The 27,930-nt window shown below is 37.3% G+C and overlaps 1 protein-coding gene across 1 annotated transcript; it reads right to left on the reverse strand.

Annotated features, from left to right (window-relative positions):
• Window positions 1-27,901, reverse strand: PDK1 (pyruvate dehydrogenase kinase 1). The gene is made up of 11 exons (XM_059167032.1): window positions 27,544-27,901; window positions 25,332-25,473; window positions 22,108-22,179; window positions 20,009-20,193; window positions 19,612-19,707; window positions 18,335-18,412; window positions 16,728-16,804; window positions 14,832-14,930; window positions 7,145-7,255; window positions 4,837-4,950; window positions 1-2,617 (listed from the first exon to the last, which is right to left on the reverse strand). Exons 1-11 carry the CDS (start codon window positions 27,746-27,748, stop codon window positions 2,477-2,479), a joined length of 1,320 nt encoding a protein of 439 aa, XP_059023015.1. The 5' UTR covers window positions 27,749-27,901; the 3' UTR covers window positions 1-2,476.
• Between the last annotated feature and the right edge of the window lie 29 nt (window positions 27,902-27,930).

Below are 27,930 nucleotides of genomic sequence, written 5' to 3' on the forward strand. Positions count from 1 at the left end.
GTTGGTCCACGTTTTTAGTTTATTGCCACACACAAAACATTTTATAATATCATATGGTAGACTTCCACTTCAACATCTTCATGTAAAAACTTCACAGTGCAAGAAAGTGATCACTATTAAGTATCAAGATATCTAAAGTCAGCCAGTATTTTAAGGATAGGGCAGAATATTTTTGCGAATCTTCCTAAAAAATGTTGGCACATTTATTAAATGCCCAGGTTATAAGAAGAAATCACTTAGTATCCACTTCTCATCCTTGTATATACTTCTGTATCTACATGGCATCACACTAAATGCTGGTGGAGAAAACAGGTTAAGAATCTAAAAACTTTCTAGGTAGCACAATGATTTGAAACCATAGAGGAGAATGCTACCCCTCCAACACTTTTTTATGTAATTTTATGTCCATTACCATATAACAAAGTAAAAAAGAGGCTATAGCTTAAAAAGAAGCTAAAGGAAAACATTTCACTTTTGCTTTAAAAACATTATTGTTAGCTCATAAATAGAGAAAAACTTTAATTTGGGGGAGGGAGGGAAAGTGTTTTATAAGTAAAGCATCAAGTTTATGTCAGTTATACAAATGTCTCATTTAGGAAAGAAAGTATTTTGATTCAAAGAATTCTAAAATATTTCATCATTACCAAAAAAGTGTAATTTAAAGCTAATAAACTTTAACACCTTGGACTAATATAAGTCACCATTAGCATATTCTATTATTTTTCACAAAATCCATAATTAAGGAATGCTATATTGGGTAAAACTTCTCTTTTTCCAACATTTGGTCAAATTGGCTAAGAAGGCCCAGGCAAACCATTCGCCCTGAGGCTCGGGACTATTACCTCTCACATAGCGGTCCGGACTCACTGCCCTCTTCCATCCCTTCTGATTTACAAATTTATACAGAATTGTTAAACTTACATAATCCTTTTGAGAATGAGGTGTTTCAGCCCAATGCATTTTCCAGATAAAGTTCCCACCTTTAAGTATTAAGGTTGTTTTTTAAATATTTAAAATCTTACTTTAAAATTCATTTTCAATATAGTTCCCTGTTACCTTAAAAGTCGAGGTTTGACTAATAACATAGTCTCCTAATTTCACGGCTTCCCAGACCTGGCAGCTAACAGTGATCAGCAGAGACCACTCAGGCCCTGACTCCAATTCTGTGCAACCTTGGGCCACACTCTGAGTCTCAAAACAAGGATGATACCACCTGCTCTACATCTGTTGTAAAGCCCAACAGAGTTATCATATTACACCAAAGTATTTGTAAACTAGAAATCACCATATGAATGCAAAGAATTGCTGATAAGCCCTGGTTGAATTTTTCCTGATAAGTCTAAATATTTCTTATAAAATACATGTTCTTCATCAATACTTGTGCTTTTATGGTTCTAATTTTTCGGTTACCTGACTGTTCTCATGCACTTTGCCTACCTGCTTTTAATTGCACCAGGCCTGAGAGTGTTGGGTCTCTCCTGGAGTCTAGAAGCCTGACCTTGCAGTAAGTGAAAATCAAAACCTAAAGATCTCTGTTACTTTATAACATTCACTTTAAAAGGGTGGTTTCTTAACTAGGTGAGGCAACAGACTCACCTGGGAAGCATTCTAAAAATTGATATTTCTGGGCCCCAGACTCAGTTGAGAGTCTGATTCTGTATGTCTGGAGTCAGACCCCCCAAAAAACTCTTGTCTCTCAAAAGCTCCCCTAGGTAATATCAATAATCAATAGTTCAATTTTGTGGACTCACTACTTCCACCTCAATTTCTTCTCTAGAATTTTAGCCGCTGCTAATTTGTTTTTAGTATAAAAACTTCCCCCTGCACTAATCACAAGCACATTCAGAGTAGATTGCTTATGATCTTGGCTTAGCTCCACAGGGAACCCATTACGATCCTCTGCAATGGAATTAAAAAATGAAAAATCAACTTCAGAGTGAAGGTGATGCATGTAGATGCTGAAAGGGGGCTGGTGCCCCATTTACATGGCAACTGTTTTCTACTTACTCACTGGTACATCTGAAGACCATCTTATTACAGCTGTCATTACAGAGTAAGCAAGGATGGCAGAATTCCAAAAAACAGGTGGATGGCTAACTAGCTAATCAGAATCATTAAGGAAAGGTTTCCAACACACATAAATGAAAAGTTCTTTAAAAACCACACAGCTTTCTGCAGAAACCCAAAGACTCCCATGCTTCTGAAGTCTACCATAAAGAGGAAAGTTGACCAAAACTGCAGTTGTTTAAAAATATGCTCAATTAACTGTGAAAATATAAGTGCAAAATAGGTACAATTTCATTCTTTAGGAGGTTTAACAGATATAAATGGAATTCACTTTCCATTTATTCTACCCAAATAATTAATTTTGAAAAAAAAACATGTGAAGTATTTGGTATAATGTAGTTCTGAACGTCATCCCTTCCAAATTTAATACAAAAGCCACATCTGGATTTGCCAGGTGTTCCAAGCGTATCTAGGCACTGCGAAATGTTGTCATGTCTTTTGGTTCTCTGCTGGGGACACACCAGTCATCAGCCTCATGGTTGGTGTTGTAATGTTTCCAGGCAGCTTTGTTATACACTGGGAGTCTCTCTATCGATTCTGTTGACAAAGCCTGAAAGAAAAAGTGGGACCTAAGTCTGGCATTTTTTTTTTTAGAATCCACTATTTGAGAAAGTATACAGTGGCAAAAGGTTACTCCAAATTAAACAGTGCTTTATTGAATTTGTACTTTATTAATCATTCACACCATCTATATACATTTTGAAACAGTGTACATATTTGCAATGCATTATTGACTAAGTCTATGGCACTGCTTTGTGTGCACATTGATTGAGTTTTTTGTTTGCAGTAATTGTCCAAACAGCCTGGAAGCTGCTGGAATGAAATTTTACATAGGTATAGGAGATGCTTCTTATAAAAACATGACCCAGAACAGAAGCTGGTTAACTGAAAAAGCCATTTAAGTGTAAATGCATAAAAACTGACATATGCACCTTAATATACATAATTGTAAAATCATTTCATGAAATCTATTTCAATTATTTGTTAGAAAAAATACTATTTTTTCCAGCATAGTCACGGACTTTGAAAAGTCATCATAACAACATTATCAATAAATACAAAACTATGTCTAAGGCTTTTGACTGACAAATTCTTGGCCTTGGGTTTGACCCTGTGTCTTCTCCTCCTGCCATTCAAGCCACCAATTTCAGTTATAGCGGATGGGATACCTGCATTGTGCATCATTTCACATTTCCAACATATCATTACCATTGATTCACACTGTTTTGTTTCAGTTTCCTGCAAATTTCTGGAACCTGAGATAAACCATGTTCCTCCTTATCTTTTTCAAGTTGAGGTATTTTAGTAGGATTCTGACCTTAGGTCATGGGTATTCCCAAGACGTAGAAAATATTGAACAGGAAATTTCATTCTGATAATGGTAAGGAAATTTTTGACATTGATTTTAAATTTCTTTTTTTTTTTTTTTTTTTTTTTTTTTAAGTAGGCTCCACATCCACTGTGGAGCCCAATGGGGGCTTGAACTCAGGACTTGAAGATCACAACCTGAGGTGGTATCAAGATTCAGACTGAGCCACTGAGGAGGTCCCTTATTTTAATGATTTTATGAGATTCTGGTCTTCTGCTTTTTTTACAAAGTGGGAAAAAACCCCTTTCACCTACATATTCTCTTTAAATATGCCAGAACTACCAGAACTTGATTTATGGGCTAGATAAAAAATGTTATGTTTGGTGATAAAAATGTTACCTTCATGTTGCCCTTTTCAAGTTATTCACAATTGAGATGGTTTAAAAGAAAAGAGAAAGAATTATTATCTTGAAAAAATTTAACCTTTTTGGATAAACTTATTTTTTACATTACACAGTCTTCACCATTTCCTATAAAACAAGTGCCATCTAGTGGCCAGAACAAGAAACTTGAGTCACTAAGTTAGGCACCAACTGCCCACTGCTTAACCAATCCAGGAGGCTGGTGGGGCTCGGTGGCTCTCCAACACTGTAAAATATGTTGAACTCAGATAAACACATGGAACACCACAGGCCAGCAGGTTAAGTGCTTCTGCTCCCACCAGGTAAGCTATATGTCAGACAAGCGTCCCCTGTGCTTGTTCCCAAATATGTTTATGCACTTACATCTATCACTGTAATCACATAATTTAATCAAGTATTGCTTAAACAAAATGCAAAATAAATAAACAAACAAATAAATAAATGGATGGACGGATGGATGGATGGATGGAGGGTAGGTGGAGGTGCTTTGAAAACTAAGATGAATGCTTTGGAAAGACTCATGAAGTAAAAGTTATATACAGATTGCTGTCAGATCTGAGTCAGAAGACATCTGTAAAGGACTACATATAAATAAAAAGACTATGCAGTTGGTTGTTTCTTTGTTTAAAGAAATCAAAACAATGCATGGTAAGTATAGCTTCTGCAGGAGAGACAACTGAAACGTGAATCTGCAGACTCATATACGGAGAAAAGACACTGGCAGTACATCAAAAGATTGGGGGATCAATGCCCATTCATGTGTTTTGCATTAACATTAAATTTGTGTAATATATAACGTGATTTCCCACTTCAGCCCGACTTTTTTTCTGTTATAGTTCTGATCATCACAGGTCAGAGTGTGTCCTTTCCCCCAGTTAAGGAGATCATTTCTGAAAATACATGGGATCCAATGTAAAAACCATATTCTTATATCTTAACAGTGATGAGGTAGAGGAAAATTTCATTACAGCTAAATACTGGCATCTTTTCTTATAACCAAAAGAATTATCATTAAATCAAAAAGACTACAGTTATTACCTTAATGTAGATGACTGCATCTGTCCCATAACCCTCTAGAGAATATAGCTTTAGGTCTCCTTGGAAGTATTGGGCATAAAGACGTGATATGGGCAATCCATAACCAAACCCAGCCTGTGAGATGAGAAAAGTGAAATTCTATTCAGAAAGCCACACAGTGACATATTTTTCTAGTTAAAATGAATGCTTCTTAGTATCCTGAAGCTATCAGAGCCTACATCTAAGAGCTCATTAATACCTAACCACTAATACAGATCAAGCTGAAGCCTAGTTGGGGTACTACATTAGATGGCTCCCCTCTGGTCATTTAAAACTCATTTTTCTTTTTTCTATAAAATGACTCATGTAGACCTAGAACAGCACACTGCTCTTCTTTGCTGCCTTCCTCTAGGGTATCCCAATACTGCTTTTGGCAATATCAGATTAAACATGTTCTCTCTTTTAGGAGCAAGAGTAGAAAAAGCTTTGTTGGCAGTCTCAGAGATACATCTCTTGACTTCATACCATGAATTTTCAGCCTGTGTTCTGAACCTGGATAGATCAATAGTAAGTCCACTTTGTCACTCACTGACGAATCACTCCCCTGTTTAAAAACCTTCAAAGCACATCGCCACTAACACCATGACTAGATAAAAATTCAAGCTTCTAAAAAGAACTTTCAAGACCTCAGGTCTCTGCCTCTCACTTTCTAGTCCAGCTGGACCAAATCTCCAGCTCTTAAGTTCCTCAAACAAATGTTATTTTTCATTTCTGTGTCTTTGTTCATCCTGTCTCCAGTTCCTGGAATGGCCTTCTTTACCTGAATAAATCTTACAAATTCTTTAATACAAAGCAGAACATTTGGACAAGTGTAAAAACAGTTTTTATCACCAAGCCAGACGTTCAATGATATTCCAATGTAACACTTTAGTTAAGAGCTTACGCAGATTCAGGAATCAGACTGCTGTTAACAAATGTAGGCTCTGGTTTCATCTACCTCTCCCATTTGTTTATTCCTTGGCTTTTCTGACCAGAGTTTCTGTTTACCCTTCCAAATCAACTACCCACTCTCCACATGGCTCCTTGCCCTGAGAGGATGCTATCAACGATTCCCCTGCCCTCTGCTTCCAGTGGGTCCAGACAATGAGGAACCCAGTAGGAGCTCAGAGGGAGTCCAGTCACAGAAGTCATTCCTCTGTTTCCTTCCCGCTGAGGGGAGCTTCCCTTGGGATTAGACCCCTTGAGTGTAAGCAGCTGCTTGGTTACTATCCTTTCTTCTGGGTTCCGCTAACAACTTCTTCCTTCAATTCAGGGTGGTGACAGCTCTCCTGTTCCTAGCCCTGGATTCCTTACCATCCCTACCCACAGCTCTGTGATTTATACACCCCTCCCTCCCTTACTTCTTACAATAAGATCAGAATCTAAGAAGGGGCTCATGTTTGTTATTTGACTGTGTCTGTCTGCCAGTGCATGGAGGCATACACAACTGTGTGTGAGCAGCGCAGTCCTGGCGTAATCATTTTAAAAGTATGGTAAGACATGAACTAGATTACAGCTGAGCTACGGAAACTGTGCTGTGTAACAGGTACAACTCTAAGTCCTTCTAGTAACTTCTTAGGAAGAATCTAAAATAGATCCATCTATTTTATACTGCATTTCATCTGTTCTAGCCTAATTCCAGCACATATGCCAGAGAAGTTTCAAAGCCCGAAAGAATAGTTCTCCCCAAGTTACAGGTCAGATATTTGGCAAAGCGCTTTAAAAGCAAGGAGACCCGAGAACAGGTGACTGAAATCAATAAAAAATACCACCACAACAATTATAATTTGAGCCTTTTCCAGGTGGGCAATTAAGTGATGAGAACTCTAGGCTTTTTTCTGGGTCCAGATTATGAGATTTTTTTCTAATTATAAGTACATGAGGGGAAAAAAAAAAAAATCAACACTGAAGATTCAATCAGTGTTGACCAAATGCTAGCAAAACTGGTAACTCAGTCTTCCTATTAGACATAGTATATCAAAATGTGGTTAACCACATGAAACTACTGACATATCACTATCCAGCTTGGTAGTAAGAACTGTAAAACAATATTTGCTGTCTTGTGCTCTTTTCAATCAAATGAAGAAATGAGCCACAGGCTGTTTAAATTCAGAGTAAAGTGTTTTTTTTCTAATAGCTTCCTTTCTCCCTCATGGATACCCTACACAATTGCTTAACAGATTTATTTGGTAATTTATTTGGTATTCATTTGATTTTTTTTTCCAATTCACAGAAACACATTCAATTATTTCTTCTTTTTTTTACACTTTGTTATTTCTTGATCACATACCAGGGGCACTGCTCGGGACGTCTCAACACGAGGCCGGGGTGCAGTTGAATACATATAGTTGAAGAGTCTGTCAATTTTCCTCAAAGGAACACCACCTCCTCGGTCACTCATCTAAGGTGAGAAAGGATCATGCCTTATGACCAAGTCCCATAAACAGCAAAACACCAAGACACAATCACAGTTTAACTGCTGATGGGAAAGTATTGCTCTTTCTTTCCTTCTCTCTCTCTTTCAGGATTGTTTTTTATTTGAGAGGGAGAGAAGCACACAAGCAAGAGCAGGGGCAGAAGGAGAGAGACAAGCAGAGACCCCGCTGAGCAAGAAGCCAGAGCGGGGCTCGATCCCAGGACCCTGAGATCATGACCTGAGCTGAAGGAAGCTGCTTAACCACCTGAGCCACACAGGTGCCCAAAGAAAGTACTGCTTTTCAAAACAAGTACTATGCAATCCAAGTTGTGAGTGTAAACGTTTTCCTCACTGATAGACTTCATAGAACTCCTCCAATGTGCACAATTCTAATGAATAATAAACTCCATCATAATACAGAGTCAGTGCTGTGGCTCTGCCTCTCACTGGCCACACATCCACAGTGCAGTGAGCATAGAACGGGGCATAAACTAAGTCTACCCAGTATGTAACAATGAATTTGTTATTCCTTTCTGGGGGATGGTCTGGCAATCAGATTCAAAATGCATGCACCCTCTGACCCAACAGTGTTTATCCTAAAAAAATAATCAAAGAAGTATGCAAAGTATGTATGAGAATATCCACCACAGCACTATGCAGAATAGCTAAAACTGGATTATAACCTAAAAAGGGGACTACTGAAGTAAACTAAAGCACATTCTAAAATAGAAAACCACTGAGCCATGAAATATTGTGTAGAACTGTAGGTACCGGGGTGAAAGAGGTCCACATAATACTATTCGGCAGCACAGACCCCCCCCCCCCCCCCCAGACAACTTCCTTTTGAGTTTAGAGTACACTGGTCTTTGGATTGTTCTAATGTCATTTCTCAACTCAAATCACATGTTAGGCTGAATTTAGTAATTTATTTAGAGATTATTTTCATTCTGTTTTCCTTTACAGTTAATGGGGCCTTATTTTCCAAATTATTGTACATTTTCCTTTGTCACAAAATCTAAATTGAGTCTACTATGTGTAACATTAATATACAAACAAATCTGGTTTAATGTGTATGTGTACATGTATGTGTGTGTGTGTGGTACACATATGTGAATGAGTGAATAAGTAGATGGATACATAGTGTTGAACAGTTAAAAAGTCAGTAGGCTGGGGGTGCCTGGCTGGTTTAATTGGTATAGCATCCAACTCTTAATCTAAGGGTCATGAATTTGAGCCCTACACAGGGTGTAGAGACTACTCAAAAAAAAAGACAGAGATAAAAAAATCAAAGACTTGATCACAAATAAGTTTAAAAGAGCATTATTAAAAAAAAAAAGGTCAAAATTAATTAAAAAAAAAAAAAAGGTCAAGCCTGGATAGCTTATAGTTGAGTTTTTATATGAATTTTAAATATCTTTACAGTATGCATATATATTACTTTCATAGTTAAAATGACAGAGATTTTAATTTTTAAAATAAAAATATGTTTTGAAATACCACTTGAGGGCTTGCCTCTGATACATCTACAATTAGAAAATTACAGTATAAAAATATACAAAGACTTTAGTTAGAACTTGAACATAAGCATGCTTGAAATTGTTTTTGGCTATGAATTCAAAGTCCAGTGAAGAGATTTATTTTCATAAAATTAATAAAGAGCTCTGGGTATTTTCTGGAATCCATCAATTTGTTAATTACTCATCCTTTAATTTAATGTTCTGCTGCACATTTACTGGCAATGTGAGTAAGAAGTGTGGGTGTTCTGTAAATATTAAGTAAGTAAACAATGTATTAGAATAGATATTAAGATAAAAAGTAGACTTCAGTAAATACTTCCTGGTTTTCCTTAATCTTTGGCCAGAAAAGGCGACAACAATCAAATGAAACAAGAAGTAATTTCTCGCTAGAGGCCAGTATGAGAAAAGCAGAGAGCTGAGTAGAAAGGACAAAGGTGACTTCGAGAAGCGTCTTCTTCTTCTTACAGGTGAAGGGGGTAAACTAAGCCATAAGAATGTAACTAAAAACTGATAAAGCTAACCTCCTTTGCTTTGCAGCCAAAGACATAATAAAGTGGAGCCAGATTTTTAAAGAGGTCGAAAGAGTTTCTAATGGAATTGTAACAGATAATATTATGCCAGAAGATTTGAATTCATTGATAAAAGGGGAAAAGGGATTAATGGCAGAGAGGGACAGACAGTTGGTCTGTATATATTTAAGAAGAATGGCAGTCTGATGAGAAATATGTTGAGAAAGATATGTGAAAATTAAACTTCTGATCAAGATAATTTGAAGAAAAAATCAAGAATCATCAGAAGAAGCCTATGCCAAGGAAATGTAAAGATATTACAAAAGAGATGGGTGATACACAGTAATGTCAACCGAAAGGCTGAGAAAGAGAAGTTTGCCAAAATTTTTATTTTTAAAGTTTTCTCTTTGGTGTATGAAATCACCACTTTGCAATGTCGTCTAACCAAGAGTTGCCATCCCTAATTTCCTGTTCCCCAAGACACTGGCCTCCCTGGGGTAATTTGTGGGAATTTCAGATCCAAGGGAAATGAACCACTAACTTGATGACAGCTCTAAAGGCAGGAGATTTACTAACCCTGAACTCACCCAGAGCTCCTGAAGTCTCCTCCTCAACAGCTTTCTCAATGTCTAGTTTGTAAAATCACAGATAGGGAATGAATCAAGACACTGACATTTTAGTTCGAAAGACATGTGGCTGTTAACACTTATTTTATTTACTGAGTATAGCACAAACACCAAATCTAAAAGAGCAGCTAGAGTCATCAGCCAGAAAAAAACAACTCTCTCACAGGATTCTTAGCCAACGGAAAAAAGGTGAAAAATATCAAAAAATTGAATAAGCTAAAAGACTGGAAAGAAAGACTATATAAAGATTATTTAAAAACTCAACTATAAGCCATCCTGTTGACTTTCTAATATATATCATTTAGTACTAGTTTTCTAAGTTTCTATAGAGGGATTAAAAACAGATCTTGATCCTGAAAATCCAGTACTAGTGATGGGGATGAAAACTCTACTGAAATTTGGTGAGTGCTGTGAAGTGTGTAAACCTGGTGATTCACAGACCTGGGGATAAAAATATATGTTTATAAAAAATATATGTTTATAAAAAATAAAAAATTAAAAAAAAAAAACAAAAAAAAAACAAAAACTCTACTGAAGAAATTAAAGCAAGCATCTATTTAACAGGAGATTTGGTCATGTGACCTTGGATGTGTGGAGGAAGAGCCTAATATGGGTAGGGCCTTTACAGGGGCTTCTAGAACAGCCTTTTCAAGACCCTTCTGAGTCTTCCTTTCCTTTTTTTTTTTTTTTTTTAACAGCTTTATTAAAGTAATTCATGTACCATAAAATTCACCTATTTAAACTGTGAAACTCGATAGTTTTTAATATATAAGTAGATATGTACAATATTCACCACAAATTTTAGAATATTTTTATTACTTCAAAAAGAAACCCTGGACTCTTTATTGGTCAGACTCCTAAGCAACTACTAATCCGTTTCTTGTCCCTATACATTTGCCAATTCTGGACATTTCATATAAATAGAATTGTATGATATGATTGGTTTCTTTCACTTAGTGTAATCTTTTCAGTATTGTAGCTAGCAGCTACACTGGAGCAGGTACCCATACTTCATCTATTTTTATGGCCCAACAATACTCCATCAGATGGATGTACCACATTTCATTGAACTGTTCATCAGTTGATGGACATCTGGGACATTTCCAATTTTTGGCTATTATGCATAATGCTACTATGAACCTTCCTGTATAAATTTTTGCTTGAATACCTGTTCTCATTTCTTTGGGTATATACCTAGGAATGGAATCGCTGGGTCATTATGAAACTTTCTTGACACTAAAGAGACAGATTCCCCAAACAAATCCTTCCCACCAGCACAGGCCAAGTCTCTGCTAAGTGTCTAAGAATTCAGTGACTCTTAATCTGCTGTGATGGATAACCGCAAGTAAAAGCAAACAGCTACAGACCAACATGCAAAAGCACATGAAAGACAAAACAGCAAAAGATTAAGAGAAAGGCAATGCTGTAGCACAACTGAGGTCCCCAAGCAGAAGACATGTGGGATTTATTTTGAATCAAGTAAACCTTAACAAGCAAGTAGCTGACACATAACCAACCAAAAAATAGACATACATTAGCATCTAGGCTGAAAAAAAGTGATGCATTCACATTACTTTCTTAGCAAACAGATGGTATTTGCCATACATTTATGTGTGCATCACTCTTTTTAAATGAACAGCCAAGAGAGATAAACAGAAAAAAGAAACTCAGAGGAAATAGTGTAGAGAGTTAAGGCATATTAATTTTTTAGAAAAAAAAAACAGCTATTATTATCCTCAGAGTGATAAAAGAAGGTAAAACTAAACAGAATACTATAAAAAAGGAGTAATAAAAAATAAAAAGTTCCCGGAAATTTGTAAGATAATAGAAACAAAAATTCAATACAAGAGTTGGGAATTCAAAGTTGAGGGCATCTCACAGAGTAGAATGAAAAGTTTAAAGAGATAAAAAGCAGCAGAAAAAAGATAAGAAAAATCAGAGGATCAATTCATGAAGCCCAACATCCTCCAAATGGGACTATCAGAAAATGAAGCAGTAGGGAAGAAAGCACCAAGGAAACAGTGGAAATTCTAAAGGGCCCAGCTCAATGAGTAAGAAAAGACCCATACCAAGTCACATCATTAAGAAATATCAGAACAGAGCTGAAGAAAAGATCTTAAAAGCTTTAGTTAAAAGAGACAAAACAACAAAACCTGACACTTAAAACTGGTCGTATACAAAAGAACAGGAATTGGAATAAGCAGAAGTCTTCTCAAAAGGAATAGCAGGAGTTACGTCAGCAAAAACAGTGGAAAAAGGAAAAGTGTCTCAACCATCAAAGCACCAAGAAAAAGGCAAATACTGTCAGAGTCAACTTTGATCAGAACTCTAGAAATTAACCAAAGGCTTGCAGCAACCTGGGGAGCATTTAGTCAAGAAAAACAACGGACTCTGTGGTGTTTTAACTTGGCTTCTTTCCACCCCCATCTCCCATCAAGAGTGAAACCGGCAGCATGGTAGCCACTGGGAAGGCTATCGTTCTTTGGCCTGATTCTGTACTCACCAATGCAGAAAGTCTTGTGTGCACCTACTTCCCATCTTCAGAAACATTTATCAAAAACAGTTAGAGATAATTAATTAATTTGAAGGCTGCCTAGGGCAGTGTACAACAGTTAAGGCAAACAACAGACTAAACAAAAACCTTAACAGGAAGTTAGCAAATCAGATGTCCTTAGGGGCTTAGAAAAGCTCGAGGATATCCTGGGAATCTAAAAGGTCATATGTATACCCAGGGCTCTGTTCATGTTCAGGAAAGTTTTCATCTCTGGCAGACTGAGGTTCTGTACACAGTATAGTATGGCTATAATCAAAAAGACTGATTCTAACAAATGTTGACAATGATGTGGAAAAATTGGAATTTCTATATGTTGCTGGTGGAAATGTAAAATGGTATCATCACTTTGGAAAACAGTTCAGCAATTCCTCAAAACTTAAACACAGTTACCTATAAGCAGTTCAACTTCTTTGTGTATACATAAGAGAACTGAAAACCTATGTTCACACAAAGACTTTGACATGAATGGCAGCATTATTCGTAACACCCCAAAAATGGAAACCACCCAGATGTTCATCAGCGTGATGAATGGATAAACAAAATGTGTCATGCCCATACTGCAGAGTATCCTTCAACCACAAAAAGTAATGAATTACTGATACCTGCTCTAACATTATATCAAGTGGGAGAAGTCAGTCACAAAAGACTACATACTACAGAATTTCCTTTTTATGAAAAGTCCGGAATAGGGAAATCCATACACAGACAATATATTAGTAGTTGCCAAGGACTGGGGAGAAGGAGAAATTGGGGAGTGACTGCTAATGGGTATGGAGGTTTTTTTGGGAGTGATGAAAATGTTCTGAAATAACACAGTGGTGAATATTCTTAAAAACCACTGAATTATACATATTTTAACATTTTTTTCAAATTTTTATGTAAATTCTAGTTAGTAAACATACAGTGCAATATTGGTTTCAGGAATATAATTCAGTGGTTCATCACTTACACACAATACCCAGTGCTCATCATAACAAGTGCTCTCCTTAATACTCATCTGCCATTACCCACACTGCACCCACCTCCCTCCATCAAACCCCCTGCTGTTCTCTATCATTAAGAGTCTGTTATAGTTTGTTTCCCTCTTTTTTCCCCCTCTCACACATGTGAGAAATCTTGCAGTATTTGTCTTTCTCTGACTTATTTCGCTTAGCATAATACACTCTAGCTCCATCCACATCATTGCAAATGGCTAAGATTTCATTCTTTTTTGACGGCTGAGTAACTGAATTATATGCTTTTGAAATAAGGAACAGTAGATGCCTTCAAAATTCTCCAAGATGATTATTTTTAATCTAGAATTTCAAGTATGAACTTAAATACTGGGAAAAGAGCAGGGGAGGTTAGGTCAGGGAGGGGAGGTGCTCTAAAAGAGCTAACTCCTCAGCTATTGTAACAGAAGGTTAGTATTGCTCTTGAAAATTTTTGTGTTTCAGAAATTGTAATATCAGGATACTACTGAAAAATGTCCCAATAAGTCCCAGAAAAAAATAACTAAAAGACAATAGTGACCCACAAATGGCCAGGAACTAATATATTTGATTCTTAAACTCTTTGCATTTATTACTTTAAAACAAAATTTACAATGATTATTTTAAAAAGAGACTCATCATACTCTAAGAAACTGGACTATCTGAACGATGAAGTAGAAAAACCCTGGAGTCAGAGCCTGATTTCATGTTCTGTGGCATTTATTTGCTCTGAAATTATGAGCTACACATTGTGTCTTAGTTTCCTCATCTGTAAAATCAACAATAAGATTATCTGTGCTCCTAAGTAAAGAGCTTTTATGAGAAGCAAATGAAATAAAAGTAGATCGAAAAACATTGTTTAAAAATGCAACATTATATACTATCTATATATAACACTGTGAACATTCAGATTTTTTAGCTTTTACTTATCCAAGTGGATATTCAAGATCACTGCTAAACTGTCTTCAGGATTTACTTTTCCTTGAATAATCTGGATTATGGACCAGAATAGAAACAGACTCAGGGGATAATTTCCAGACTCTGCCAGATAAATGAAGCAATGTGCTTTTTTTTTTTTTTTTTAAAGAATTCATTTATTTGACAGAGAAAGATCACAAATAGGCAGAGAGAGAGAGAGAGGAGGAAGCAGGCTCTCTGCTAAGCAGAGAGCCCGATGTGGGATTTGATCCCAGGACCCTGAGACCATGACCCGAGCAGAAGGCAGTGGCTTAACCCACTGAGCCACTCAGGTGCCCTGAAGCAATGTGCTTATTAACGATCAGAGGTAGGATTTCTTTCTCCCAAGAATAAGTTATGTCTTCAGGAAATTATGTACATGCCTGTGCATCAATTAAAACAAACAAACAAGCCAGAAAGCACTTACCTTCACGGTCAAATCCTCATTACCCAGTGTGATGTGGACTTGAATAGGAGGGTAAACACCTTTGTCAGCATGGTGTTCCATCGTTGCTCTCATTGCATTCTGAAATATATTAGGGTTCCATTCAAAATAAAACTTCAAAAAAAGATTAATTATAATTTTCAAATATATATATAATATGAAATTTAAAAATTTTTTAATTTGTTGGAGATAGGCCAAAGTATCACAATTCTTATATTTGAAGAATTTTAAAAATTATTGTCAATTTTGGAGGACTTTTGAAATACTCTGATTTAAAGATTTCAACTAAATTCTGCACATTTTCCAAAACCAGGCATCTCAACATTTTGACTAGTTTACACTGAAGCTGAAGATTCTATCCAAATACATCTATAATTTAGTAGATAACAAGCAAACCTTATTTTTGAAAAGTTTTGTCCCTATTTTTAAGAATCATTTTAATGGCCATAGATTACTTTGAAGGAAAAAAAAAATTTTTTCATGTAGTATTCACAGCAGTGGTCTTACTATGATATAGAAACTAATCCAATTCTCCACTAGTTTGAAACTAAGGATATTTACACTGTGAAACTCTTTTGATCAATTCCTAAAGGATACACAGTACACAATGCCAAAATAGTATAAGCACGAAAAGATAACATGACATGTAGCATTGCAATAGAAATTGATAAAACTCGATACGGTTAAAAAGGCAAAAGGTGGGACTGAATTTGGAAATAGGAGTGTGTGACCAAGGCATACCCATCAGGGTTGAGTATCCCTGGGGAAAAGATGCTACCATCTCTACCAAAGGCTATTTAAGATTTGGTTCCAAATGAAAGCCATTATTAATGACACTATGTAAAATATTTTATAGAATATGATACTTCTTTTATTAAGCATCATGGGGAATAAGATCTCTAGTAACTGAAATTTTAAGGAAAAAATTAATTTTAATCCTTTAAGTGCCAATTGCTTATTTATTTAAACAGTTGGATAGAAAGATTTTTTGTAAAGTATTAGATACATTCTTGCTGTCCTAGCAACAAAAGAGCATTCTTAAACTCTTGTTGTTCTAAGAATTCAGTCAGATTTTCTGTGTTTCAGAGTATTTTTCTTTTACACGATCAGACTGAAAGTCACCTCTGCTCTCTACTAGATGACTACTGGCTCAAGACACGGTAACTAAAGTAAGAGAAACTGACTATATAGGCTCGATTTAGGGCAGTCATTTTCAGCTACAAGGACCTGTACCACTCCTCATCACTCACTTTTCTGTGTATCACCAAGTGTCACTGGTGGGTTATTGGGGGATAAAGTACTCAACATTTCTAGCATAATTTTATTTAGTTTTTGAAATTTGTTGTAAAGAGCGAATATAATAGCAAAAGCCCTGTAAGTCAATATAAATGACTTTCTCAAAACCCCCCACAAATATATAATAGTTGGACTCTGGTCTTCTAAGGGGGAAAATTGAGAACCATTCTTCTAAATATTCTATTTTGTAAAAACAGAACTTTATTGAACACTTACACTGAGCTACCATTGTTCTGGACACTTAGTAGGCTACTCCCAATCTTCCTAACAACCTGGATAGTATTATCCTCATTTTATAGAAGAGGAAACATAGGCTCAAAAAGGTTGACTGATTTGTCCAATGTCACACAGAGATTAAATGGCAGAATTGGAATTCAGGCCCAACTCTTCCTGTCTTCCAAGTACAAACTTACCACTACACTGAAGTTCCCATCAGCATGGATAAAACGCTGATCTCCAGCAACGTGACATGACACTGAGCATGAAATGACATCTTGAAATGCAAGGGAGGAAAACCTGGTAGAGCAGATCCCTAACCTCAGGAAAGGACTGATAAAGGTTATGTAATACTATTTTACAAACCTTGAAAAGTTCAAACACCATGTGATAGAGATGGGATGGTACATAAACCACTTGTATTGGCTGTCCTGGTGATTTTGCTACAGAGCAGAAGAGAAAAATATGAAAGTACAGAGAGATGTGCTTAAAGCATTTTCAAGAATATATTGTGTAGTGATGAAAAGAAAAACATTTACTATGGAGGGTAGTATTATTTGGGGGAGAACTGACATCCCGGTTCTTCACTGCGTTAGTGTTTGACCCCACATTCACAAAGATTTATAACTGATGGTGACAACATGAGTTTGCAATCATTCTTGTGATCCTGCATAACTGTCTAGCCAACCCAGCTTCCCATTTTCACTATGATGGTGAGTCTTTTAAAAGGACTCTGGGCCTTAAGGTCAGAATTTTATTTTCCAAAACAAAAGTGTTAAAGTCTTATCTAAGTTCCATGGTCCAAGTCACATCAATATACTATTTTTTTTAAAAGTCATTTTTTAAATCTTTCACCATATGCAATGTTTTCTGTTTTATTTCAGGCATTTCTATGGATACAGATCTGAATTAAATTAAGCTAGCATCAATGTATCAAGGGATATGAATTCTACAAACATTTTATTAAATTTAGAAGCCCAATTGGAGATGCAGTGGCAGGGCAGAGGGAGGGGGGCAGGAAGGAAGTATGTAAAACAGAACTTTAAGTAGAGCAAAGGAGTAAGACTCACCATACCTTAGAATTCTAATTGATCCAATAAATTGGGACTCTCCTCTGAATAAACCGCCCCGTGGAAACATGGATGGGACACCTGGAAACTGCTCACAGTTCAGGTTCCTAAACTATCATTTGTGCATTGTGATTCTTTACTGAGTGGTATTGTTATGAAACAAAAGAGTTAATATGGCTTTAGAAAAACACCAAGCAATTCTATTTTCAAGTGAAGAACTTCTTCCACTGTTCTCCCACTGTAAGGTCCAGAATACAGTTTAGGAAAAGCCTATTTAATTGTATTCTTAAAGGGACATCTTAACTTAGTAACTGTTTTTCCCTCTACCCAACTACCCCACCCCCACAGAAACACAATCAGATTTATCAACCTCCTTCCAAGACATTAGAATTTTTTTTTTAAAAGGTACTAGTCAGGGTGAAAAGATCATCAAAGATAAACAGATTCTCAAACAGAAGAGCATTTTTCTTTCATTTTTATACCGCCAGCCTTTTTACTTCCTCAACAATAAAAAATGATTCACTACTCAGGAAATAGAATTCTTAAAGGGTGAATTTTACATTATTGGAGTACATATAACAGTCAAATGTAATTTTCTTGGCATCATTTTTTCTACAACCAAAACAGAAACAAAAATAAGGAAAGAATGAACATCATCAATTAAATATAAACAAAATGGGGAAGAAGAGCCCAAAATGCTTTTCGAACAGAATCCAACTAAATTACACACACACACGCGCGCGCACATAATTCTTAACATGATTGCTCTCCCTCAGCCTTCATCTTCAGTAAAGAAGTTGATGAAAACTCCTTTGATATTAAGACACATCTAAATTCTTCTTATCACTGCTTCTCAGATAATTACAACACTAATCATTGAGGGAAAGACACCATCACACTTACCATTTAGTTCTTCAAGTTCTAGTTCAGGAGAGTTAATATAATACAAATCACACAGACGCCTAGCATTTTCATAGCCATCTAGTGTGAATCAAAACAAACAAAAAAAGCATTAAAATAAATTTACTTCTATATCACGCATTAAGGTGGCAATAGTACTGATCAATGAAATTTTAAAACTGTCTATAGATGAAAATATACTTCGATTATCTTATTTGGGGAAGATCTTCTTAAGTATGACATGACAAAACCTAATACCCATGAAGGAAAAATGACAGATATGATTATATAAAAATAAAGACATCAAAATAGAAGACACCATAAACAAAGTAAAAACAGCAAGGTGAAGGAACTATTTACAATACATGTAACAAACATGTAGAGTTGGTGAAAGTTTAGAATACAGACACTCTCATTTATTATTTGATACCTTTTTGGAGGTATCAAAATTTTAAATGCATTTTAAATGTCTTGGAATGTTAGGAATCTTTCCTTCTAAAATACTAGCAAAGTCAGCAGATATTAAAGATGTTCACTGCAGTATTGCTGCTGGTAATTAAAAAAAGAAAGAAAACCGCCTAAACATGAAGCAACAGAAGGATGGATTAATACATTCTGATATACCCATGAAGCCATTCAAAACCCTGAAGTGTATCGATATATATTGAACATGGAATGATGGCTCTAACCTTGTAGAGAAATATACATATAGCACCCATTTTCCAAAACAAACAATGTAAGACCAACAATTACATATGTATAGGAGTATACGTGGCATAAGAGGAAAAAGTGTGGAAAGATGCAAACCAAACTATTATGAATTATGGCTCCTTGTATAGGGTGATATATACTTGTTGAAGTGAAAGAGATACCCCCACAGTATCACCATACTTTGCCTAACAAAGTATATCAACAAAATATTCATTCTATATATAATGTACAATTAACGTCATAAACTTATTTTCAAATCCATATATTTGCCCTAACATTTTATCTCAAGATATAAATAATTGTTTTAATAGCAAGAAATAACACCCGGGGCGCCTGGGTGGCTCAGTGGGCTGAAGCCTCTGCTTTCGGCTCGGGTCATGATCCCAAAGTCTTGGGATCAAGCCTCACATCGGGCTCTCTGCTCAGCAGGGAGCCTGCTTCCCTTCCTTTCTCTCTGCCTACTTGTGATCTCCGTCTGTCAAATAAATAAATAAAATCTTAAAAAAAAGGAAAAACTCAACAATTTTAATTTTTGCATCTTTCCCGAAAGGAGAAATATAAATATTTACCTTTAATAACTTCAACTACATTGCAGTTTGGATTTATGCTTCCAATGTGTTTTCGATGAGCTGGGCTTCCTTTGCCTTTTCCACCAAACAATAAAGCTATCAAAAAACAAACAAACAAACAAAAAAAAACCAACAACAAAATAAGCTATAACTCTCTATAACTGCTTTTTCCAGATTTGAAAACTGTTTCTCTAAATGGTACCAAACAGTAGATATTTTCCTTAAATACACACATAGTATTTTACATTCAATGAAAATACCTCCTTTGTATGGTAATTTACTTAATATACAAAAAAGCAAAATTAAATATTTCTAAAGAGAAGTTTTCTAAATAAGTTTAAAATATACGTATATATTCATTTCATTTTGCTTTTTCTCTTAACTTCTGGATGCTTACAGTGCTGATTGAGTAACATTCTAATTGAAATGCGACTCATGTAGAAACGATCCAAAAAGTACTGAACATTCTGGCTGGTGACAGGATCCACCCCGAAGCTTTCCTTATATTCAATCACACCCTGGGCCATCGTGGGAATAACATCGTTGTGTCGGTTCCTGATCCGGATCACAGTATCTGTAAAGCTAAACAAACCTGACTTGTCAAAATTGCCAAATGTTTAGACAAGTGAATTTAATACTAAAATGTAAGTTTAACTAACCTATACTAGGCAAGAAATTCCTGATACAATAAAAAACAACTGGTGTATGTTTTCTTATGCTTATTTAAATAAATTTCAGATCATAAATACACAAAATCAATGACAGTACAAAATTCTCCAAAATAAAACTTTTGAAACTTATTTTCTTGGAACTCCGAAAAAATAAGGCTGCCACAAAACACAATCCTAAAAATGTTAAGGTTTTCTTTAACCATTACCATCTCAGATCATCTAAGCACTCCCAATAAGGATAGTATTGCTGGGATGTTCAGCATTAAGAGAAGACAGAGCGCTTGCTTCTAGGGAACACATGCTCTGTAAGGAATAAAGATGAATGAACCAATAAAGCCTGCCTGTTTGGGACTATTCCCTATGGTTCCAAGAGAGAAAGAACCACTGAGAAAGTAAAAGAAATTCTAATTTCATTGAATCTATTAAATTTAAAAATGGGAGAGGAAGAGTCTACTGTTGTGTTAAAAGAAAAATTTCTGAGTCACCCAGCCTTCCCACTTCCGTCATTTAGAAGACATTATTGCATTTAAAGACCTAAATAAAAGAGAAAAGTCTTAATTATGAAATAACAAAATCCATCTTGTAACATACCCATGAGAATTTACACTTCTGAATGAGTGCTTTCCCATTCAAAGTCATCATCTTGAGTACTATTAACTTATTCCAATGATGCTCTCACGGCTCAAAATATTTTTGGAATTCCTAGTTGTAATCTGCTTCAAAACCAAACCGCTAATCTCAAATACAAACAAGAAAACTCCTCAAAAACAACAAACAACTCATCATTTCTAGTCACCCTTTATTTCACTTCTCTCTTCTCTCTTCTCAAAACCCCAAACAGTATTATTTTGCTTGATCGCTCTCCGTCTTTTTTAGATTCAGCTCTAACAATTTTCAGAAGGTTTCGTAGCATAACATTTATTTTTAAGAAAGAGGGCTTCAGTTCAAATCCTGATGCTACCACTAGTTGGCTATTTGAGTTCAATGCTACCCTAAGTTTCTTAACTTCTTTGTGCACAGACAGCATTAACTCAATAGCATTGTTTTAAAGATTTAATACACAGTGTGCTTCCTACGTAGGCAGAGAGTAAATCCTTGATCTTATTTTCAGACCAAAACACATTTAAAAAGTGAAATGTTGCCATCATCTTTAAAGACAGTTAAAAAAAAAAAGTATAGTGAACTCTGAGGACAGTGAAAGAAGTAGTCTTTAAGTTCTGAGCAACATTCATTGGAATAAGCAGGTAACTTCTTAGAGGACTACCTGGGTTTATCAATTCTGTTATGCTGGTTATTAAACTGGTTATATTTCTTTCATTATCTTACAGGCCAAAGGTGATAAAGTGAGACTCATAGATATGTTTTTATAGGACTTCAGTATTTTTAAAAAAATTTTTAATTAGTTGCAATCTTCAAAATTGGGAGATTTTAAAAGTCTAAGTTTACTACTTTTCTTTAAACACACACACAAAAATCAGACAATCTGGATAGTGTTTGTGCACTGGCAATAATCTGCCAGAGTTGAAGGTGGCATGCACTCTCCAGGTTGAGTCCTCACCAGCTCCCTACCATCCAAATGGCTCTGAGGCCACATCTAGATTTCCACTGATCACCACACTTTAACTGTGTCTTTTCTTGTATTTACTGCCTTATGGTATTTGTCATACCTACACATACTATCGTATGTTCTGGAGGGGAGAGAAATTGAAAGTTCATTTCCCTAAAGTGACCCAATAGGTTTAAGCTTGATATACTTATATTTTTTATATGACATTTAAAGAGTATGAAAATTATATTCAGAACAGGATCAAAATAGTGAACTTACTCATAAATAGTTTTAGCATCTTCAGCACTTTTGTCTTTAAATTCAAGAAGCTCCTGAAGACTCTGGATATACCTAAAATGCAAATCAGTTGGGTAAATTTGTTCTTTTACATTTTGAAAGTTCAATATTGTAAAAATACTAAGAAGGTATTTTTAATTTTAACATCTTTTTATTTTTAATTTACAATACTGCTACAAATTATGGTTGAAGTAGGATTTTTAGACCCATTCACATTTAAGCAAAGTCTGGCACAAGAAAGTGCCTTTTTCCCTAAAAACATTGGTTAAATTAAGAATTTCAGGATGTTGGGTACCTGGGTGATGCAGTTGGTTAAGTGACTGCCTTCGGCTTGGATCATGATCCCAGCATCCTGGGATCCAGTCACACAACGGGCTCTCCCTACTTTGCAGGGAGCTTGTTTCTCCTTCTACCTCTGCCTGCCACTCCCCCTGCTTGTGCTGTCTCTCTCTCTGTCAAATAAATAAAATCTTTAAAAAAAAAAAAAAGAATTTCAAGATTTTGCAGCACCTGGGTGGCTCAGTTGGTTAAGTGGCTTCCTTTGTCTCAGGTTATGATCTCAGGGTCCTGGGATGGAGCCACCCCATCAGCAGGGAGTCTGCTTCTTCCTCCCCTTTTGCCCCTCTCCCTACTTCTGTGCAAGCTGGTGCGTGAGCACACTCTCTCAAATAAATCCAATAAATAAATACATAAATAAAATCTTTAAAAATAGTAATTTTAAGATTTCCAACTTCTTTTTTTTTAAGTTATATACTCTAAATTAGTGTTTCATTATCTTAAATTTACCACTCTACATTATAAATGCTGATTGTCATGAGAACTGAGTTTGTTACCATAACTATGTGATCTGGGGCAAATAACTTGTCTCAGTTTCTTTTTTTTTTTTTATTTTTTAAAGATTTTTATTATTTATTTGACAGACAGAGATCACAAGTAGGCAGAGAGGCAAGCAGAGAATGAGAGAGAGAGAGGAGGAAGCAGGCTCCCTGCTGAGCAGAGAGCCCAATGTGGGACTCTATCCCAGGACCCTGAGATCATGACCTGAGCTGAAGGCAGCGGCTTAACCCACTGAGCCACCCAGGTACCCCTTGTCTCAGTTTCAATAAAATGTGCTAGCCTGCCTACCTCAGTCTAGGAGTCTAATTTAACACTTGAGCTTTAAAACCTATATACCTTACAGGACTTGAGTTTTTTTTTTTTTTAAATGTTTAATTAGTTGCAATCTTTCAAAACTGGGAGATTCTACATTAAATATCTAGACTTTTGACTCTTCTTTAAATACACAAAAGTCAGATGATCTGGACAGGGTTTCTGCATTGGCAATGATCGGCTGGCACTGAAGGCGGTTATCCTTTGGAAGCGTGCACGCTCCAGGTTAATAGCTTATGTCCAGTCAACATCCAGTCAACAAACACTTGTTAAAATAATTTACCACACAGTTCTTTTAAACAGAGCTGAACAAAAACAAAAGTCATGAAAATGCAGGTTTTTAATTTACCTAACAATTCAAGGTGGCAAATCACCTGTTAAGGACAGAGCAAAATGAGGAGAGCCAAATGACTTCATCAAGGTCATGCTGCCAGGCACAATAGCGGTACAGGGCCAGAGGTGAAAACACTTCACTACTACTTTTCAGTAACCTTCAAACATACAGGGTCTGCTTTGGCTGCTCGGTTGGCACTTGATCTACAAATATCTTTAGTAGGGATCCAGCAGGCAATGAAAGTGTTTTAAAAATCTGTAAATCCATATGTTGGTTTGGAAAGCTGTTCTTGACAAGCACGGCACCTCTCTGCAGTCCAAAGCATTCTAAAGTCAAGTGATTCTGAAATTTGCTTTAACCCTCACTTTTCTCTTCACTGGCAAAAAAAAAATTATGCTATTTATTCAAAAGACAGTTGAGCACCTACAATGTTTTGAGGGCAGATTAGATTTCAAAATGTAGCATATTCTATTTTTAGCAAAGAATTTTTAAAACAGGAATATGTAGAAAACTACATGTTCTCACTTATATTCCATCATACTTCCTAAACAAATGCCTCTTCTTTAAACCATATTTATAACTGTCCCGTATTTGAACTACAGATAGCAAGCATCTCGGTAAGACGCATTATAGCAATCATACTTCTTTTGCTTTTTTTTTTAATAAGATTTTATTTATTTGACAAGGAGAAAGACAGAGAGAGCAGGAGAGGGAGAAGCAGGCTTCCCGCCAAGCAAGGAGCCTGATGTGGGGCTTGATTCCAGGACACTGGGACCGTAACCTGAGCTGAAGGCAGATGCTTAATGACTGAGCCACCCAGGTGCCCCTCACTTGTCTTTTAAAATTAAAGTTCTATCAGTTTCTCCTACAAACTATGATACCTACAAAAAAAGGCTAAGATCTCCATGAATAATAACTGGGAAAAAATCTTGCACCTACCTTTTGTTTTCTATCTAAGACTGAACAGTGGTAAACTCATTCATTTGAAATGTATAGTGCTTAAGAGACTAGTACTCTTAAATTAATAAGATTACCAAGAAAGGCTGTATTTAAGTGACCACATATTTATGCACCCCTACTGTCATATTTCGGAAGAGAGATCATAGTTTCTTATATGATTCCTCTAACTTCTAATTATTTTTAAATGGTAGAAAAAAGATTTTAACATTTGTGTTCGATAAAGATATACTGCAATAAAACAAATTCAGTTTATTAAAAAATATATACACACTTTAATACATTTTATCATTCTGACTATAACATGGTATAGTAGAAAGAAACAAATCTGGGCTTGAATCTCAGCTCCACTATGATTGGTACTGCCTTTAGCAAAAGACCTGTAGGTGTCTCAGTTTCCTCATCTATAAAATGGCCATAAAAATGATTAATGAGCAGAGTTGTCGAAGAGATTAAAGGTAATATATATAAATCCCTAACCATCAACACATGGTAGATATTTTTTATTGTAACATCCTGCATATTCAATAACACAAATCCTAAGTTTAGTATGTGTATTTCTGTGTAGTTCTGATTGTTTTTTTTTTTTCCAAAGCCAAGTTATGGTAGAGTCCAAGATTCAAGGGACAAGCCTAGATATACCCATAAAAGGATGGGGAATACTCTTACTAACAGATTCCACTGAAGAGTAAAAAATGTATTTGCTTTCACCCTACATGAAGTCTATAAGCCCACTGAAATTGCAAACACAAAATGGGAATCTTACCAGCTTTGTACCAATTGAACTGATGGAGTCCTGAGAAGGTTATCTGGAAGAAGACTTATTTCTTTCATTATATTTGCCAATCTAACAGGCAGCTCTTGCCGCAGAAACATAAATGAAGTCTTTTCACAAGCATTCATAGATCCTAAAACCAAACACGATAGGAACAGCAATAAGTAGAGGCCATAAGGCACAGAAGCCAAAAGGCAGGGAGAAACACAGTTACTGGGCAATGTTGGAGTGGCAGCATCACCATAATGAGAGGGAAAGGAAGAGGAGACAAGGGACAAGATAACCCAGGGTTGTGAGGCATCCTAAATGACCTCCTAATTCCTGACATTCCAATTGCTTTGTAGAGTGATGAAGATACTTTCCTGTCTCCATCACTTGCATCTTTACTGGGATCATCTTAGAACCAAGGGAACCTGAGCAAGTCTGAGCAAGGCGTATAATCTAACTGAGAGTAGAACCTGCCAAAGCCTACCCTATGTAACCTGTTGCTGCTATTATTTAGAAAATCTGTTTCCTAACTCCAGCTTTATAAGAAATGAATACCTGTCTAAGATAAACAGGTATTATGTTTATCAGATGCTTGGGAACCATGAAAAGCAAGACTCAATGTAGAGGAGGGCTTTCAGGCAGCAGAAAGCAAAAAATACCAATGCCTGTAGAGCAACAATCTTCAAGCTTTGAATCCCTGCAGCACCACTCCCCAACCACTCACTGCCCCCCCCCCCACTGGTTTTATTCAATTGTGTGATTCCTGGAAAGAAGTCTGCTCTTCTTCCACTCCCATCAAGATGCTAAGCAGAACAGTTGTAGAATAGCCTTTGGCAAGCAGTTCTATATGAAGTAAAACTAACTTGTTATTTCAGCAATGTGTTTTAAACTCAAGAATTTAATCTTGCTGTTTTAGCAAGAGGCAACCTTAGCAAAAACTAGATTGTCCAGGGATGCCTGGGTGGCTCAGCTGGTTAAGCGGCTGCCTTTGGCTCAGGTCATGATCCCAGCATCCTGGGATCAAGTCCCGCATCGGGCTCCTTGCTCAGCAGGGAGCCTGCTTCTCCCTCTGCCTCTGCCTACCACTCTGTCTGCTTGTGCTCACTCTCTCTCCTCTCTCTCTCTGACAAATAAATAAATAAAACCTTTAAAAAACAAACAAACAAACAAACAAAACAAAACAAAAACTAGATTGTCCATAGCAGGAATTGCTGAATTAAAGGAAAGCATTTTCTTGTGAAAATTTAATAGGATACTGTGAACAAGACCAAACTCACCCCTTAATCACACTACAATCATTTTAAGGTAAAAGCAAAAAACCCAGGGCTTTGCTCCCCCACATCCCCCAAAATTGTCACTGTACACAATTTTAAGATAAAGCTGCCAGCTATGCTGATATCTTTTAAGCCCACTAATGATCCCTTACAGACTTAAGTCAGTACTCACAATGCAGAAGATAAGTTTTTCTACTGAAATTTTACTTTATTGGTTTATTAGTTTTCCCTTCCCCCTCCAACCCCCCCCTATGAGAAGTCTACGTTAAAAGCCTAACTTTGCAAATTTCTCTGCAATCTGTTGCATCCTTTCCAGAGAAAATCAAGAAGCGTCCACCAGAGGAAGAGCGACGTGGATAGTCGCTTCTGCAAGGTGAAATGTGGCAATCCCCACAGCACTAGTGTTCACGCACTTTACACGTGCTCAAGACTGCTGCTGATGAAATGAATGTGCTGTTGGTGGAAACGCTATTAGGCAAGCGGCAAGGAAAACATTCTATGAAACACTCGGGCCAGTTATAACTTGCTTCTCCGTTCATCACGTCAATTTAATGCATCATTGTACAAAGCTGAGCATTCATCATCACTGTGAAGAATCCGAACACGACTCCCGGAGGTGTGCACACACTTGCCTCTAGAAGGGATCTGGCAGAGCGTGCGGTTCTGCACACGTGCGCCGAAAGGCGGGAGGTCGTTCCGCCCGCGGCCCTCCGGGTTTGTTTTTCAACAATACACAGTCAAAAGGCACACGCCCCCTGTTATTTATGCCGCCTGCCGGCGCCAGCACCTGAGCTACAGGATCTGTCCGCAAGGGGGGAAGGAAGCGTCTCAAGCGCTGGGGGAGAGACGTTACGGAGGAGGGGGTGCGCCGGAGGTGAGAGGAGGCCCGCGTCGGCCGGGCAGGGCCGCGCACAAAGGCCCGAGGCCCGGGCCCCACTCACCGAAGTCCAAGAACTGCTTCATGGAAAGCGGGGACGGCGAGAAGCGCGCGTAGAAGTCCACCTGGCCCGGAACGCCGCTCTCGGGCGCCGGCCCCGAGCCCGAATCCGAGCTGAGGCTGCGGCTGGCGCCGGCGGGGCTAGCTGCGCGCAGCCCGGAGCCCGGGCCGGCCGAGGCGGCTCCGCGCAGCAGCCGCGCCAGCCTCATGCCGAGCCCCGCCGGAGGTGCCGGAGCCGCGGCCGCCAGGTCGCCGCTCCGCGCCTGGGCCGGGCGGTACGTGAGGGACGTGGCGACCCTCAGGGGCGGGGAGCGGCTGTCACCGCCGCGGCCGCCGCCCCCCTCGTCGGAGCCCGGCCCCCTGCGCCGCTGGGCGGGACCCGGGGAGGGAG

This window comes from Mustela lutreola, chromosome 3 (genome assembly GCF_030435805.1).
Source record: "Mustela lutreola isolate mMusLut2 chromosome 3, mMusLut2.pri, whole genome shotgun sequence".
Taxonomy (NCBI): Eukaryota; Metazoa; Chordata; class Mammalia; order Carnivora; family Mustelidae; genus Mustela; species Mustela lutreola.

Bases quoted from the DNA above. Each gene is read 5' to 3' on its own strand.
- PDK1 (XM_059167032.1), bottom strand. From the start codon at position 27,748: ATGAGGCTGGCGCGGCTGCTGCGCGGAGCCGCCTCGGCCGGCCCGGGC. The intron at 18,413-19,611 runs GTAAATATTTAT...GATTCACACTAG, and splicing joins TGTAGTTGAAGTTATTAAAG to ATGGCTATGAAAATGCTAGG. The intron at 14,931-16,727 runs GTTTGTAAAATA...AATATATTTCAG, and splicing joins TGGTGTTTGAACTTTTCAAG to AATGCAATGAGAGCAACGAT.